The sequence below is a fragment of the Bombus bifarius genome, unplaced genomic scaffold (genome assembly GCF_011952205.1).
Source record: "Bombus bifarius isolate JDL3187 unplaced genomic scaffold, Bbif_JDL3187 scf7180000007992, whole genome shotgun sequence".
Classification (NCBI taxonomy): domain Eukaryota; kingdom Metazoa; phylum Arthropoda; class Insecta; order Hymenoptera; family Apidae; genus Bombus; species Bombus bifarius.
The window spans coordinates 4,302,229-4,317,695 of record NW_022884373.1 but is presented as its reverse complement, the minus strand read 5'-3'; the positions used below and the strand labels follow the sequence as shown (position 1 = coordinate 4,317,695).

The 15,467-nt window shown below is 49.2% G+C and overlaps 1 protein-coding gene across 1 annotated transcript; it reads right to left on the bottom strand.

The window, feature by feature from the left end:
- Positions 1–4,699: 4,699 nt before the first annotated feature.
- On the bottom strand, positions 4,700–14,692 carry LOC117205616 (homeobox protein Nkx-3.2). The gene is made up of 2 exons (XM_033444223.1): positions 12,024–14,692; positions 4,700–7,069 (listed from the first exon to the last, which is right to left on the bottom strand). Exons 1-2 carry the CDS (start codon positions 12,901–12,903, stop codon positions 6,210–6,212), a joined length of 1,740 nt encoding a protein of 579 aa, XP_033300114.1. The 5' UTR covers positions 12,904–14,692; the 3' UTR covers positions 4,700–6,209.
- Positions 14,693–15,467: the final 775 nt, after the last annotated feature.

The following is a 15,467-nucleotide window of genomic DNA, read 5'->3' as shown; positions in this document are numbered from 1 at the left end:
TTACTTAAATCGTTCTTGTTGAAGACGACTCCTTTGATTAAACGTCTACAGTAACTGTTAGTCGTGATTGACTTTATCGTTACAGGTAAACTTTAAAACGTTCTAATGGTTTCTGTAAGGAGTTTGGAAACGGCAGGGGTCGAAGATCTTGTTTGAAATATTGTAAAATAGATTTAGAGACGGATACGGGGTGATAAAAATTCTAAATTAGCTAGATATCGAGTTATTTTGTGTCGTAAATGACAGGGCATTGATAGATACTAAGCATTTCGTTCCTTTCTTATCCTTTCTCCCTTTCCCTTTAATCCTCTCTTTTTTCTTATTTCCTTCATCTCATTATTCATTCTATTTGTTTCAATCTTTCTCTTCATCCCTACCATGCTTGTCATTACTACACCATCTTTGTGGAATCATTCTTCCTTTTCCACATACAACGCTAATCTTCAATCAATTTTTCAATTTAATTCATTTAATAATTAACCGATATAGAACCAAAATATTGACAAATTTATTCACGTCAACATATGACGGTAGTAAAATTGCCCTCGCGAAATTCTACGTTGCAGTATTCAGGGATTAAACAGTATCTGGTGATTCGTGCTACATGAAATCACGGCGAAGCTTCGTGAATGAGTCTCGAGAAGAAAAGATTGACTGGCAACGTCATAATCCTCGGTGATTCCGTTCCACTAGCGCGAGACAAGCGAGACGCGTCCACATCGCGGCGGGAAACAGCGGCGCGAGTTGAACAAGGAAAGAGAGAAGCGCGGACGCGAAAGATAACGCCTCGCAGCCAATCGATCGATTCGCGGAGGCTTTTGTTCGTCTACGGTCCTGCTATCCGATTTAACTACGACAGCCCGGAATCGAGCCGCCACCGTAAGAACCGACTTTATCTCTCGTCCCCTCCGCGGCCAAGGGATGCTGCGAAAATATTGCTCAATTGTATCCTTACTCCCGCTTGTTTACCAACTCCCCTTTCGTTAACAAAGATCTGCCTTCATTCTGCAAATGTTATCAATTCTTTCACATGAAATTCGTATGAAACTTGAAACAAAAATTTATCATTTAAAATCCAATTTTTCTACGTTTCGTACGATGGGAGGTTTACCACGTTTACCTCGATCGATCACTCAGTTAACAGATTCCAATCGAAACACCCCTTTCGTCGATTCTTATTTCACGGTTGTACAAGGCAGGACAGTCTCGTTAACACGTTCATTGGTTCACGCGAATTTTATATATTTCGCCCTGCGAGTCGTAATAGACAGAGATATAGTTCGCTATAACGTTTAATTTTATCAAAATATTATATCGTATTTGCGTTGTCCTTTTTCTTTGACGATATTATTATTACCGTGATAGTCAACGCGTCAAACTGACGGGACCAATTAATGGGAGCAACGTCTCTGATTCTGCGAAACGTCTCGCAAGAACGAAGGACACTCGTGGGCACAGAACATCATTTTCGGGCAAGTATTTCGGTCGGAGGCGAGTCTATAAATACAGGCAGAGCTTGTACACGCGCAATGGTGACCCTCGTCGTATTCGCAGACACGGGAACGACAGCTATTGAGCTATTACACGCTTAAGTGGAGCAGGATGACTGCAGTGGCGTGCCTTGCTGCTTCCGATGCGTGCGACTCGACGACCTCAAACTGCTAATCCGTACACGAATCCCGAGGATCGGAGTACAAGCGTTGCCGGAGCTGCACGCCTCGTGTACCGGAAGCTACCGAAGGCGGGGACAAAGGGAATAGGCGGTTGACCGTGGATAATTGGTAACTCTAGTCCGAGCGACTTCCTAACCCGCCGGCGTGTCTTTTCACGGTAATTTCTCGCGGCTGATAACGAGCCGGCCGGGAGGATTTAAGCGGAAACGCGCCGCCACAAAGACTCAGAATTTAGGTGACTTTCTTTGATTTTAGCTAAGTACGAAGAGGAAATTTCTGTGGCTTCTTTTATGGCTCTTTTGGGTAAATTTAAACCTGCATTAATATCAAATAAACGAAGAAACTAAATTTTTGATACTGTCGATCAGTTGACAGATTTTTGACGTTCTTTGACGAGACAAGATTCAAAATTGCGGGTCAATCGTTATAGATCATTTTTATCGTTTCTAGTAACGTTTTATAATAATTACGATAAGCGTTGAAACTTAGTAACGTAATAAACGTATTTCCCTCGTAGCACTCTTTACGTTTCGATACTGTTAGAATCTGTTACGAAGAATTGTGGAAGCGAACTATAACAAATAATCTGTAATTTTTAATTTTCTATGTGTCGAAATTTAGAGATGTCATTCCTTTATGTCTAAATTTCGACGATTAATACCATTAGACTCGTTGTTGGCAATGGTTCATAACGAACAGTCCGCAGTTCGATACTTTATCTTGCGTCACCTTCGTATCGTTCTATACAAACAAATTTGATTCAGCTCAATGGAGAAAACAGTCTCCCTGTAGCACCTCTGTTCCCCAAGTTCAAAGCGTCGATCAATCGTTAATTCGCGACGCTAATGAGCCAGGCAGCCCGGAAGTACGCGGGTCCGGGGGCACTAAGAGTCCCGAGACAGATCGTTAATTAGCGCCCCCTGTCTATATCCGTGTTCTCGGCTGCGAGGTTAAACGTCCTCGAGAAAGAATCGCCAGGATACACGGGAGAATAGGTATCCGACGACGAGGTTACGCCACTGTGTCGGGGCTACGGAACGTGGGGTGCGCGAGTGTCGCGCGGGGGTTGGTTATTTCACGGTCCACTCGCTCCACTCACACCCCTTACAGGCGGCGGCAGCGGTGGCAGCCCCTTTCCAAATCCACCCCTAAGAATTAATTCGAGAGAATCGTCCGGCGGCCGAGCGACAGCCGCCTCTTCTGTTCTCTTCCATCGGCCTTCACCTACCCTCTCGGATCATCTTCCCTTAACCCACGGCCACTTTCTTTTCGTCTCTCCTTTCGCATTACGGTTCGCGTCGATCTAACTTCCTCCTGGCTGCTGGCTTGATAACACCGTCGTTTCGAAGGGTCGAGATAAAGCAACGAAGGCCTGAAACGAAGGACCGAGGCGTGGGGAATGCGGCCTTTTTCATTGTCTCCGGTTGAACGGACCGTGAGTCTGATAAGGCTAATTTTCGCTACCCCCGATTTTTCACTGATTCCTGTAATACGAACGCCGATTGATTCGTATTTGGGATTACAATGACTTCTGCCGCCGACGTGTAGTGTTCTGGATTGATTTGCACCCGTATGTTGCCGCGGCCACGAACGATGGATAAAAATATTTCACGCTGTCGGATGGTTCGGTGGAAAAATTCCATTGGGCCAGCATACACCGACCATTCAAAATATCATTTTCATTAACTTGGATGACTAATAGGCGTTAGAGATATAACGCTTCCAATGATATATTAGCTGTTCGTCGATGAACAGCTATTTTTCAATTGCTAGACGCGGATCGTTCTTCGAACGTGACACTGTGCGTTTGGCTTTGTGTCAATGAAACTTTCCGTTGTCCGTAATTCTGACGTTTCATTTAAACCATTTAAAACCGGTGTCTCGTTACAAAACGATCTTTAAAGTTAGTTATGTTTCAAAGTTTTAACGATAGATTATATTCATATTCATCTTTTACCTAAATTTATTTTCCCACAATTTTCCTCTATTATCCCTTTTTCGTGTGATGATTTTTGATAACTTCTTGTATATCGAATAGTTATAAAATTTTAGTTTCAAGATACATGTGGTACTTCGTCGATTTCAAATTAACCAGACTGACCTCGAATGTGTAAGCAAACGCGTTATAAAAAGTAGTGTAAAAGAAGAAAACGATACAAGCGAATCACTGTGCTGATTCATAAAGATACTGATTTCTGTGTGTCAATGGTCCGCCATTGTCCCACAGGCAGTCTATATTCGCATCTTTACCGCGGACCAAATCAGAGCTCCGCCTCGTGTCTTCTAATTTCGGCATCAAAGCAAGGCGCGAGCGATTTTCCGTCAATTGAACGTGGCTGCCTTGAGGATGGGCGACAACAAACCGCCGTTGTATATCACGAGCCGTGCGTGGAAGGCTGGATGAGTTTGGACGAGTAACCGCTCAAAGCGTTGAATATTCTTCTTCCATCCGGTTCTAATGGCTCGACTCACTTAGCGTTCTCCTCTTGTTCGTCGTCTTTCCATTTCTTACGAAAACGTTGGCTGTACATGTAACACCGTTTAAACGATTATCCTCGCAACGAGGGTTGATCGAGAAAAAACGGACGGAATCTGTCCGACCCGAGGGACGATTAGGATTTCAGTCCCACGAAATTGATTAAAAATTACTTTAGAATGGTTCGAGAGATGTTAGTTGTTTTATACAAAAGTACGAAAACCTTCGGGATACGTAGTTTCTCACGAAGGAAAATTATTCAAGAGGTTGGAGGATGGAAGGACATAGTCGAGCGAAAATAAGAGAAATATAGAGTTCGAGGATTTTGCAATGACGAGTCGCATAGAGTAATGGAAAATTGGAACACGCAATACGTAAAGTACACGTAAACGGACAACGATGGTTCCATAGAATAACTGAAATCGAGGGCGTATAATAGTCAAACTTAGAAGAGGATTCGTGATAACAATGATTCTACAGGATCATTGAAAATGGGAACGCATAATAGACAAAGTATGCTCGATTTGCAGTTGCACCTGTATCGAGTACAGACGTGATCGATCTTTCGTTGGTGCTGCGCGTATGCTGTATGGGATAATCTGCGTGTATTTACTGGCAAAGGCTTACGAGTGTAACGTACGGTATTTTATTTTACACAGGAACGTTCCACTGCGTTCCGACGTGGTTCAGTTTTTTGCAGTTCAGCACAAAAAATTTGCTCGCTAAATCCTTTCGCGCTCATCCATTCGCGACGTGCAACAGACACACCCGGCCAACCGTTTCTCTTCCGTTTACTCTCACGCACACCTTACAGCTACCGGCGTTTTCTCCTTTCTTTTCATCTTCTTCTTCGTTTTTTCGCAACCCCTTGATGAAGTTTACTTCGTTTTTAAAACGGAAAGGGGAGGCGGGCCTCTCATTTGCTGCGACCAACGGACATATGTTACAACGAAGGTGGCGAAAAAAAAAGAAACGACGAGGCTCGCGTGTTTCCGCTCGACGAGAAGTACAGCTTTGATTCCAGCTCTTTAATTTCACGTTTCCCCCCTTTTTCATTTGTTTTTTCGCTCTGTCTTCGTTCCTCTGGTTACACTCATGTTTCACAGTCATCGTTGCCCGTATACAAACGTCATCGCGAATATCGGCGTCGAAATGCGAAATAAGCCGACGCTCGCTGCTCCGTTCGTTTAATTTTTTAATTATACCCGAGCCAAAAGGGGTGGGAAGGGGGGCGGTTTACGCGCGGAGCTGTAATCGAGCGCCTGTTATTCTTCGGCCGCGTATCACCGCGTATTTATCTTACCGCTTGGCCGACGGATTCCCCTCTCTCTCGCATGCTGACGAATTTTAAACGACCCGACAATATCCTCCAAGAGATATGCTCGTTTTCCGCACTTCACCCCGCGTAAACCGATTACCCTATCGAAAACGTCCCATGTGCGACGATCAACGGACACGAAGTGGAAACTACGGACGAAATATCCGAGTTCGAACCTACGGACTTTTACTTTCACGAGCCAGAGAGCGTATTTCCTTTAGTTCGAGTCCTCGATGGTGCTGCCCGGAGGTGAAGAACGGAATTGGTGGTCTCTCTCGCCACGGTATATACATTTATATAACAGTGTCTCGTGCAGATCTCGACGAATTTGACACTCAGGACATAACGTAAGACGTATCTACAAATAACGAAGCTAGAATCAAAATCCGCAGGAGACACTTGGTCGACGTAATTAAAGCGACTCGCAAACCTCTATCATACACCATCTTACATGCCCCACCTTCTTACGTTCACCTACCAAACGCAGTCTCTTCACCCCCGTCCTTCTTTATTTTATCCAAATATCCATCTACACAATGCGCCGCAACGCCATCGATACTCAAAACGTATATATATATATATATATATATAACAATATTCTCTCTTTCATACCAATCACATTCTCTCTCTTCTCCTCATCGATAATCTGCACTTCTCAAGACCTCAACGTCGAACCAACCAGCACACACCTCGACGACTACGAAGGCGAAGACGACGTCCGCGCGATGGATTGTCGAGTTCGCTACGCGTGCGGATGCGTGTGCGGATGTGGATGCGTCGACAATGCCAAGCCCGTGGAGGATGGCGTGGAGGTGGGTGGAGGACCGGACGCCGTGGCGGTGGTGGCGGATAGGTGATGACCGAAGAACGTCGGCCCTGTCGGAGGATAAGGTGGCGCGGCTGGGTGATAATAGCCAGGTGGCGGCGGTGGCACGGGCGGCGGATGATGGACGTGGGCGTGAGGATGGGGATGTGTGTGCGAGTGTGGCAGCGGGTGTTGATGAGGATGCGTGGCGAACAGGAAGGCAGGCGCGTAAGGCGGAGGATGTGGCGGTGTGGTGGGCACCGTGGGACTATTCACGTCCAGTCCTGGGTTCTGTTTCTTCCATTTGGTTCGCCGATTTTGGAACCAAATTTTCACCTGGGTCTCCGTTAACGAAAGGGACAAAGCCAGGTTCAGACGTTCGCAGACAGACAGGTATCTAGTGGTCTTGAACTTGTTCTCCAGAGCGACGAGCTGTTCGTACGTGAACGCAGTCCTGGCTCTTCTAGGTTTGCCTCCTGTGCCACCGCTTCCGCTGGTTCCATTCTGGCTGGTTTGGTTTTGACCTTGGCAACCCTGCGCTTGCACGCTGCTGGACGACGACGAGGATGAGGAGGACTGCCTCTTCTTGCAGTTCGACGATGGAACGTTGCTCGTTGTGGTGGTATTACTCTCCCGGCCAGCGTTCGAGGATTCCTGATCCGTCACCCTCATCTCCACGTCCTCGTCCTCGTCCTCTTCGTCAGGGTCCTCGTCCATGTCTTCCATCCCCGTGTCCGGTGTGCCCTCCTCGTCTTCCTGGCCACTGCCGCAGGCGAACTCGCCCCGCGAGTCACCATCTGAAAATAGCAATAACACCAGAGGATCAGCGGCGGGGAACGTCTCGCGGAGGAAGATTGCCGTAGCAAGGAAAGCGATACGGTGTTGTGTGACGAAAATTGATTACACCACGGGGGGTATAAAATTGCGCCGCGAGTGTCGGTTTACCCATGACAAAGCGGTAACGCGATCCCGGCCGTTGTTTCACACCCTGTCCTCACATCGAGACGCGGAAGATGCGCCGTTCGAATTCGATACCGTATTATACGGAAAAAGTGAAAAAAAAGATGATCTCCATTTATCGGAGCGGAAAATAGGCGAAAGAGTGTATAACCAAATCGAAGTCCCAACCTCGTGTAGGAACCCTTTCATCCCATCACCGCTATCGCGGAACCGCAGTCACAGGGTTCGAAACGCGCGGCCGTGCTACGTTCCACGGCAATCAGTTTAACGAGCGTGTCGTCGGTGCGGCCGCAAAAGCTGGTCCCGCGTATCGTGCCGCATTTAATTTAATTTCTGTTTGCTCGAGACACCGTAATCGCGAAAAGGTATTCCAAGCAAGATATCCCAGCGACGATAGGGCAAACTGGCAGACCGACCAACCGACCAACCGACCAACCAACCGACCGACCGACCAACCGATCTCTCTAGCCGACGAACGATCGAAACGCGCGAAACTCATAGAGAGGAAGCGACCGACCAGCCGGCCGCCTGGAACGAGGGAAAGAGAAAGAGCGGCCAATCGGTCGCTCAATGAGAGAGGAGATTGGAGATTCAATCAGCACGCAGATGTCCCGGGGACAGATATTCCCTGGCTCTGGTCCGTGGAGGCTGGGGCGCCCCTGGGAGGTTGGGGGAGGAGGGTGGGGTAGGTTTCCGGATAAAACCAGAGACAGAGAAGGAGAGAGGTTGGCAGTGGCGCGCGATTGAAAGAGACGGACGGAGAGGACAGGAGCAGCACAGGGTGTATCGGTAGAGAAGAGAGGAAGATACACGGAGAGCAGCAAAGGAAAAAGAGCGAGACGGTGGAACTTTATCCGAATTGGCGTGGCTCGTGGCCCATAGCCCGTAGCCTAGCACTGTGCCTGGGGGTTGCAAGTCCGTAGGGGGCGACGGATCGAGAAGGTTTACGCCGTAATGGGATTTGTATCTCGTTAACGCGCGATCGTTCTTGCCCCGTCGTACAGGCCGCCGACCGACTATCATCTCTCTCTTCCTCCTTTGCTTCCTCTTTCTTTGCCTATTTCCGCCACCGGCCTCGTATCTTTCAGCTCTACACCGTGAGCCACAGGCTACAACTCTCCCTTTTTCCTTCTCTCTTCCTATATGTGTGTACGCTCCGATTGATTGCGTCTAATTGAATCACGTAATTTATATTGTTCCTCGATCGTCTCTTTTCATCGGCTACCAGGTGCTACTACGTTTTTCATGCTGACCGATCTCGTGTTCGCGGGTTACTTTGCTCTCTGATTATTCAGGGAAAAAGCGAGACGATGAATTTTTCAGCGACTTGGAGCCATGCGATCGACCTATCTTCCATGCATCTTGGTAATTGACGATCGCCGAATCGATCGTACGCGACACCGACATATACCGTTATAAAGCGTCTCGGTCAATTAAGTTCGAACGCATCCATAATGAATCGCCTCTTATCGCGTTTATCGACTTTTTATAGCGGTACCGCCGCTCGAAACCATTTATCTTGTTTAGATCTTCTTCATTAAGCATGATCACGGGTCCAACGCGGGGGAACCGATCGCGGGGGTTGTAGCTTCCCCAGGGGCACCGTAAGGGGGCACAGGGGACGTCAACACAGTCAGGAACACTTATTTCGGTTTTCCTCATTAAGCACAATGACAGAGTTTGACAACGAGCGCGGCGATCTGGGAATACGCGCGCACTCCCCTTTGGATCGCCGCCGATGATGACGTTGGCAGAGCGTGCGAGACGTGTCTCTTGGATCGAAGCCTAGAAACGTTCTCGACGCCACGGACGATATTGAGATCGGTGTGAATCTCAGTCAACGGGGAAAGATAAACGAGCCGGTTGATCGTGATCGATTCGATTGAACGGTGCTGTTTGTTTTATTAGCCGACAGCCAAGATTATGGATGGTAGGAGTTGAATAATCATCTCGGTTTTTCGTACATACGGCTTCGTAAAAGCCAAAGCCAGAGGTTAGAAACATATGGTCACTTGTCTAAAATCAGTGGGGTTGGAAATATCGCGGTGGTGTTGATGGATACTGTAGGGGGTCGAAATTGCTTTCGTTAGCGACGATCTAAACAGCAGGCTCGACACGATTGTTCTCGTTAGCTGTAGTCTAATTATCTCCCGTTGAACAAGTCCACTATATTACACTCCATTGTCTAAAAAGCGATTCTCTGAATTTTATCTTCCAACGACCCTCCCCGACCATTACGAAGGAGCTTGTACTTTCTTATTTTGAAGTGGCCACAAATTTCGCACGCGTTATCCTTATCGCGAGGAGGTAGCGGGAAAATACGAGCAATTATCATATTATTTCCCCGTGCAGGAACAATGCGACGCGTCCGCAGTCTAGGAACAATGGCTCGACCGGTACAACAGTGGAATCGGTCTCTTAACGAGCGGCGACGATACCATCTAGCCGGTCTCGATAAGAAAAACACAAGAAGTGGCGTTTAACGGTATCTAACGGCGAGGTAGCGGCCGGTAATTACAATTTTTCTAGAAATCTAGCGGAAAATCCAGGAGACTTCGAATCGCCGAGTCTTTCGAAGGGGTGATAGAGAGAGAGAGAGAGAGAGAGAGAGAGAGAGAGAGAGAGAGAGAGGGAGAGAAAGAGAGAGAGAGAGAGAGAGAGAGGGAGAGAAAGAGAGAGAGAGAGAACTTCTCCGACGACGATCGGTGGCATGTGCAAAAGGGGGACAGGGCGTAGTGTGGCGGGATGAAACGCGGGGACGATGAGGGAACGAGGGAGAGAGAGAAGTCATTATGATGCAGAAGAGCCAATTTTCTGGGCGGCTTGGCGCGATGCGACGCGATACGCCGCGATGCTGCGCGATTATCATAACAACCGACGATATTATTCCGTCGCCGGATTTGCCATGGGGGCGGACACCGTTCGCCGCTAGCAGCAGTCGAAACGGATTTCACCGATCGGCCGGCTGGCTCTGATGCACTTTTAATGGGTGGCCTGACCACCCTGGAAGATGGATGGCCTGAGAATCGTGTAATCCCGATTTCATCGCCACGATCGATCCTCCAAGGAATCGCCTCGCTCTTTCGTTATACCGTTCTCTCCTCTCATCGTCCATCCACAGACTTTCCTTCGCGTCCATCGGATCGTTTTTTCCGATTTTCGGAGGTCGAAGACGTATGCGGTCCACAGCGTCGGTTGATTTCGTTTGCAGCCAGTGTCCCGTACCGGGATAAAGGGACGATAATGATGGGGTTCAAGGACTGGTTAACGCAGATTAGCGGAGCAATTTGTCACGCTCCGACAGCCCGCCCTCGCGAACCCCCTCCCCGCGTCTATAACCCCCTACATCAGCCAACGGTGAGTTCCTTTCCTCTGTTTCTACGTCGTTTCACCCTCTTCGTCCTCTCCTACCGCGTTATCGGTACCCGGGATTCTTCCTCTTATCTGTCCGCCAGACTCCATTAAATTCGAAAGTCAACTGTGAAATTGGGATTCGGCGCGCGGACTCTCAATTCGATCATCGAGAGAAGATAAGCTTTCCGCGGCAGATGCCCGCTCGGATTAGATCGCTTGTTGTGGGAAAGAATTTAATAAACGTGCGAATTTCTACCGTCCTTGTTTCACTCTTGTCTATTATAAATCAGAATTTTTTCTAATCGTTATTCTCGTATCAATCGATCAGTGATACAAAATTTCCATCAATTACTTTCGATATCGTGGTTAGACGTCAAGGATGGTGTTTACTTTCGGTGTACGTCCGATCGAATGGTTTCGGGCCTTCGCGAGACGCGTTTATTATAAATAAGAACATATCGGTTATTTTTTACCTGTCAATCGATCGGCGGTACAAAACTTGGACGAATTAAGCTCGATATCAAGGTTAGACGCGAACAATGGAATTTGCTTTCTTCGAGTGGCTGATTAAATGGTTTCAAGGCTACGCGAGACGCGTTTAAGCGGATCACGACGGAACGAGTCGCGCGAGAATGGCATTAGATTCATCTAACGTTGCCTCTGCGTTAACTGCGCGACGTTTGACCGGTCTGGTTCCCGTGTTCCCAGTAAGGAGTCTACATCATCACTTTTGTCGGAATCCCCGTACACGCAAATAACTCTGAAACGAGCGAAATTGCAAGACGCATGGAGAACAAGCTATCCTTCTAGCGTCTAAAGTTAGAACGAGGAAGAAGCGAGACAGCACGCGTCACGAGGTTCGGTGAAGAGGAGGAAAGATGTACCCGGTTTACGAAGACGAAAAAATCACTTTCAAGATCATGGGATCTCGCGGGAGACGAGGTCCATATGTCGCTCGAAGAAAAAAGAGCGCCCGCTGGGCCATGTTTTGGCGAACGGTTACAAGGCGAGGAAGACCCGTTCGAGTAAGGAGGAAGCAATAAACATGCAGCTTCGCGGAGAAAAAGCCACCGGAGATTAGGAGACTTTGCGAGTCATTCGAACGCGACAGATTCTTTCCAATTAATCGGTCGCGACGATCTTTCAGACGAAATTTATGGAAGACGATGACGGTATATTGTATCTGTGATAGATTGGCGTATCGTCATTGTCGCGTAGACGATATTCGTGACGACCAATATTCGTCAACTCCATTTAAACGAATCAAATCTCCCTCTTAATTTTTCGTACTAGCAGCGACGATATATCTTCCAAGCATACCGATTATCGCACAACGACAAAACAATGTTACAGCTTTTCTTATTCTTTATCCACGAACGTCAAAGAAAATGTAAATATCCAGCCCGAATGGAGATCCTAAAGCGGATAATTAATCACCTTCGTGCACGCTGTCGGCCCGCCGATGTCGTCGGTGCTGAACGCGATTGTGAACGACGCGTCCGCCGGTGAACTTGTTCGGGTCCAGGATATTCTCTACGGAGAATGCCAGGCATCGTTTGTTCGCCTGTACGGTGCTGGCAGTCGTGGTGATGCTGCCGGTCGACGTGCCCGTCGTTCGGGCTGCGTTTCCGGATGTACAGACAGTCATCACCGTGGAAGCAGCGGCGGCATGCGCGGATATGTACACAGGAGCCCCGTGGCCAGTGGTTTGTCCGCCAGTCTGAACACACGAGAAAGGATGCACGCCTCGATTCGCGAACGGGTTAAGGAACTGATCGGATCCGCCGCCCCTGGACGAAGGAGCTGTTAAATCTACCGGGCTACTGGGGTTGCTTTCGTCCACTTCGTCTCGACAAACGTCCACTTCTACTTCCTCGTCCTCCTGATAGCTTCCGTTTCTATTCCCAGGATGCACTTCCTCTTCCTCTTCCTCTTGTTCCTCGTCGTCTTCTTCGTCCTCGACGATATTTCTCCTGACGGAAACGTTCCTCTCGTGTTCCCCGTCTTCCTCTTCCTCCTCGTCCTGCTCTTCTTCTTCCTCGACTTCGGTGTCTATCCTCTTCTCCCTGGCCGATGACGCGTCCATCTCGTGGAACTGATCCTTGTCGACGGATCGCAGGATCGGCGAGGTCGACGGCGAGTGTTGCTGACGCACGTTGTCGTAGTGCACAAAAGGCTCGCTGGTGCGTACGTGGAGCAACACGTGCCTCCTTTCTTGAGGCGGTAGCGAGAGCCCGGCACGCATATCCGCTTCCTCCCGCGGTAGGACGACCGGTCCTAAAGGCGACACGGTCCTGCCTTCCTGCATCCTCCACATAACCCTCGCGGTTATTCCTCTTTACCTCACCTCTCGATCCTCCATTCCGTCTCGTTGCTAGAAAACACTTGTCCGGCGCTTGTTTACGTGCACATCCGCGTCGATCTTTCAAACAGCGTGCAACATCCTGATTCTTCGAGGCATCACTTACACCGACGACGATAATATCACATTCTACTTTCCCAGGTGGATCATCACTAATTCCTCAACTGTCGTTTTACACACCGTTCCCGATCCTTACACGAAATACACCGACGGCTCCGGTTAGTATCACGCCTCGAGTTTGTTCACCGAACTGGCCCGCGCACCGCGAGGGACAACCAACGACGTTCACGGATGACCGTGTGGGAGCGAAAAAAGAGATATCGTCGCGCCGGGGGTCCAAGCGATCAGCGTGGTCGGTCGCGCGATTAGCAGTGTCTTTGGTAGGCAAAAGCCGCACGCGTCCCGTAAAATCTGCTCTCGGGACTTCCACGTAGAGCCATGGTGGCTGAATAGGTGGTATATCGGCGTATTATTAGTAGCGAAGAACCGTCGTAGGAACGTCGTCGCAGCGGAAAGCAACGAACCCTCTGGTGGGGTGTTGTTCCGCCTCGAATAGGCGTGTCCAACCCCTGCTGGCTTACCAGAGTATTCCGGTATGGTTCGAGGGGCGTGCACAACTGCGTTCCGCGGGGGTTGCGCGCACACACGTGCTACCCCTTGTTCGTGGTGGGTACCACGAGCGATCAGTGTTGGTTCGTATGTGTGTGTTGTGTGGGTGTGCGCGTGCGTGTGTTGGTTCACGTGCGCGCGAACGTACACGAATACGAAGACGTACTCAGACATCGGCATCGGGACTGAATGGATGGGCACGAACACGAAACGGAGCCGCGTGCAGACGTTTCGCGGCCCCACGAGCGAGCTTTCACCAGATACTCGGGTATGTACACACAGAGTCTACCTTTCCTCCCTCTCCTACCGTCTATCCAGCCCACTCTCACCCCACTCTCAGCCCGTCCCGCGATCCGACCGGCTAAAGTGGTTTGTCTTTGATTTAACCACCACCGCCGCCGCCACCGCCGCCGCCGCTGCCGCCGCCGACGCTGTCGATGGAGGAACGCTTTTCCCTCCACGCACGTTGCCATCGTTCAACGTTTCCCGGAGAATGTGTGTGGAGGAGTTGCACGCTTTACTCGCTCTCGGTATTCGTGATCGTGAAACGCTGCCGGGTTTGTCGATGATCTTGGTGTGTTCGCCGGCGGGGGCGGGGCGCGTGGTGCGCCTCCAGGATCGTTGTGTACAGTAATCGTGCCGGGAGTATAATCGTTCTGGCTATGGTGGGTATCTCCAACTCTATCTCTCTTCTCTCCTTCTGTACTCGTACACGTATACACGGACGCGTACATATTATACAACGGAGACTCTGTTCCTTTCTCGTTCGCTCTTTCGTCTCTTCGTCCGTGGTTCTTTGTTTGGTTCATGGTGGAAACGAGAGTAAACCAGAACCAATACTATACGGTTGGCTACTCGACCAACCGGTCGACGGGTCGGTCGACCGACCAACCGACCGACGGATAAAGGAACCAGCTACTGCCGTTGCCGTTGCTACTGTCGCCCGTTCACGGTGTTCCGCTAGTGCTGTTGCTGGTGCTGGTGCTGTTGCTGCTACCGCCGCCGCTCTTAACTCGGCGCACGGATATTGTTTACCCGACCATTTAGGTAATTGCTGGCCTACCGCCCTGCCAGCCAATCGAACGTAACCGGCGGATGAGCCTGCAATACCGAGCCCTCCCTCTCCTCCAATCAACTCTCTCTTCCTTTGTCCTCTACGCACGCTGTCTCTGTCTCCTCTTCTGTCGCGATTTTTCATCCTTTTTCTCTCTCGATGCGCCGCATCATCGCGTTGTTCTACCTTGTTTGTCGTTCGATTCGCGTTTATGTTGCAAGCTTCCCTCCGATCATCATCGAATTAGCTTGGGCACAATCGTTCGACGAGATTGACGCCGCTGCTCTGCCGGCGATGATCGATTCTTTCCACGAAATTGGAGAGACACTCGCGCTCCCGTGGCATCCTCCCACCCTCCTCCAACTCTGTCCACGATCGACCGGATCATTCGATGACCGATCAAGCGAGACGATCGCGATACGTCCTATTAATAGTTTGATCGACGACGACTGAAAGGTTACGCAAACGTTTCTCCGGAGCTAAGGGTCCAATTAATTGGCCCGAGGGATGTTCTGTTTGCCTTAAAATTGCGTAATTCCTGGAATCTGATATCGATCGCTCGTTACAGATTCTGGACGACGTGTCTCGTATTACAGATCCTTTTCAGAAAGCTTTCCTATTTATCAAACGCAAATGGATATTTAACAGTCTCGAAGCGGCATTCCTAAAGCGCGAACTCGTGCTAAAAATCCGCAGATTTTTACGCCCTTGGCAAATGCGTGAGATGAAATATATCTTGCTTTGAATCCGCTTTATTAATTAACCGTAAATACCGACGACAGACGAATATAATCATTCCATGGCAAACAGATATAAATCGGTCTATATCTAACCCCAACCTAACTTCACTCTATAG

What these genes read in the sequence shown, in the direction of transcription:
- LOC117205616 (XM_033444223.1), bottom strand. Translation starts at nt 12,903, where the DNA reads ATGTGGAGGATGCAGGAAGGCAGGACCGTGTCGCCTTTAGGACCGGTC. An exon ending in GGCCGACAGCGTGCACGAAG is followed by an intron (nt 7,070 to 12,023) that starts GTGATTAATTAT and finishes TGCTATTTTCAG; the next exon opens with ATGGTGACTCGCGGGGCGAG.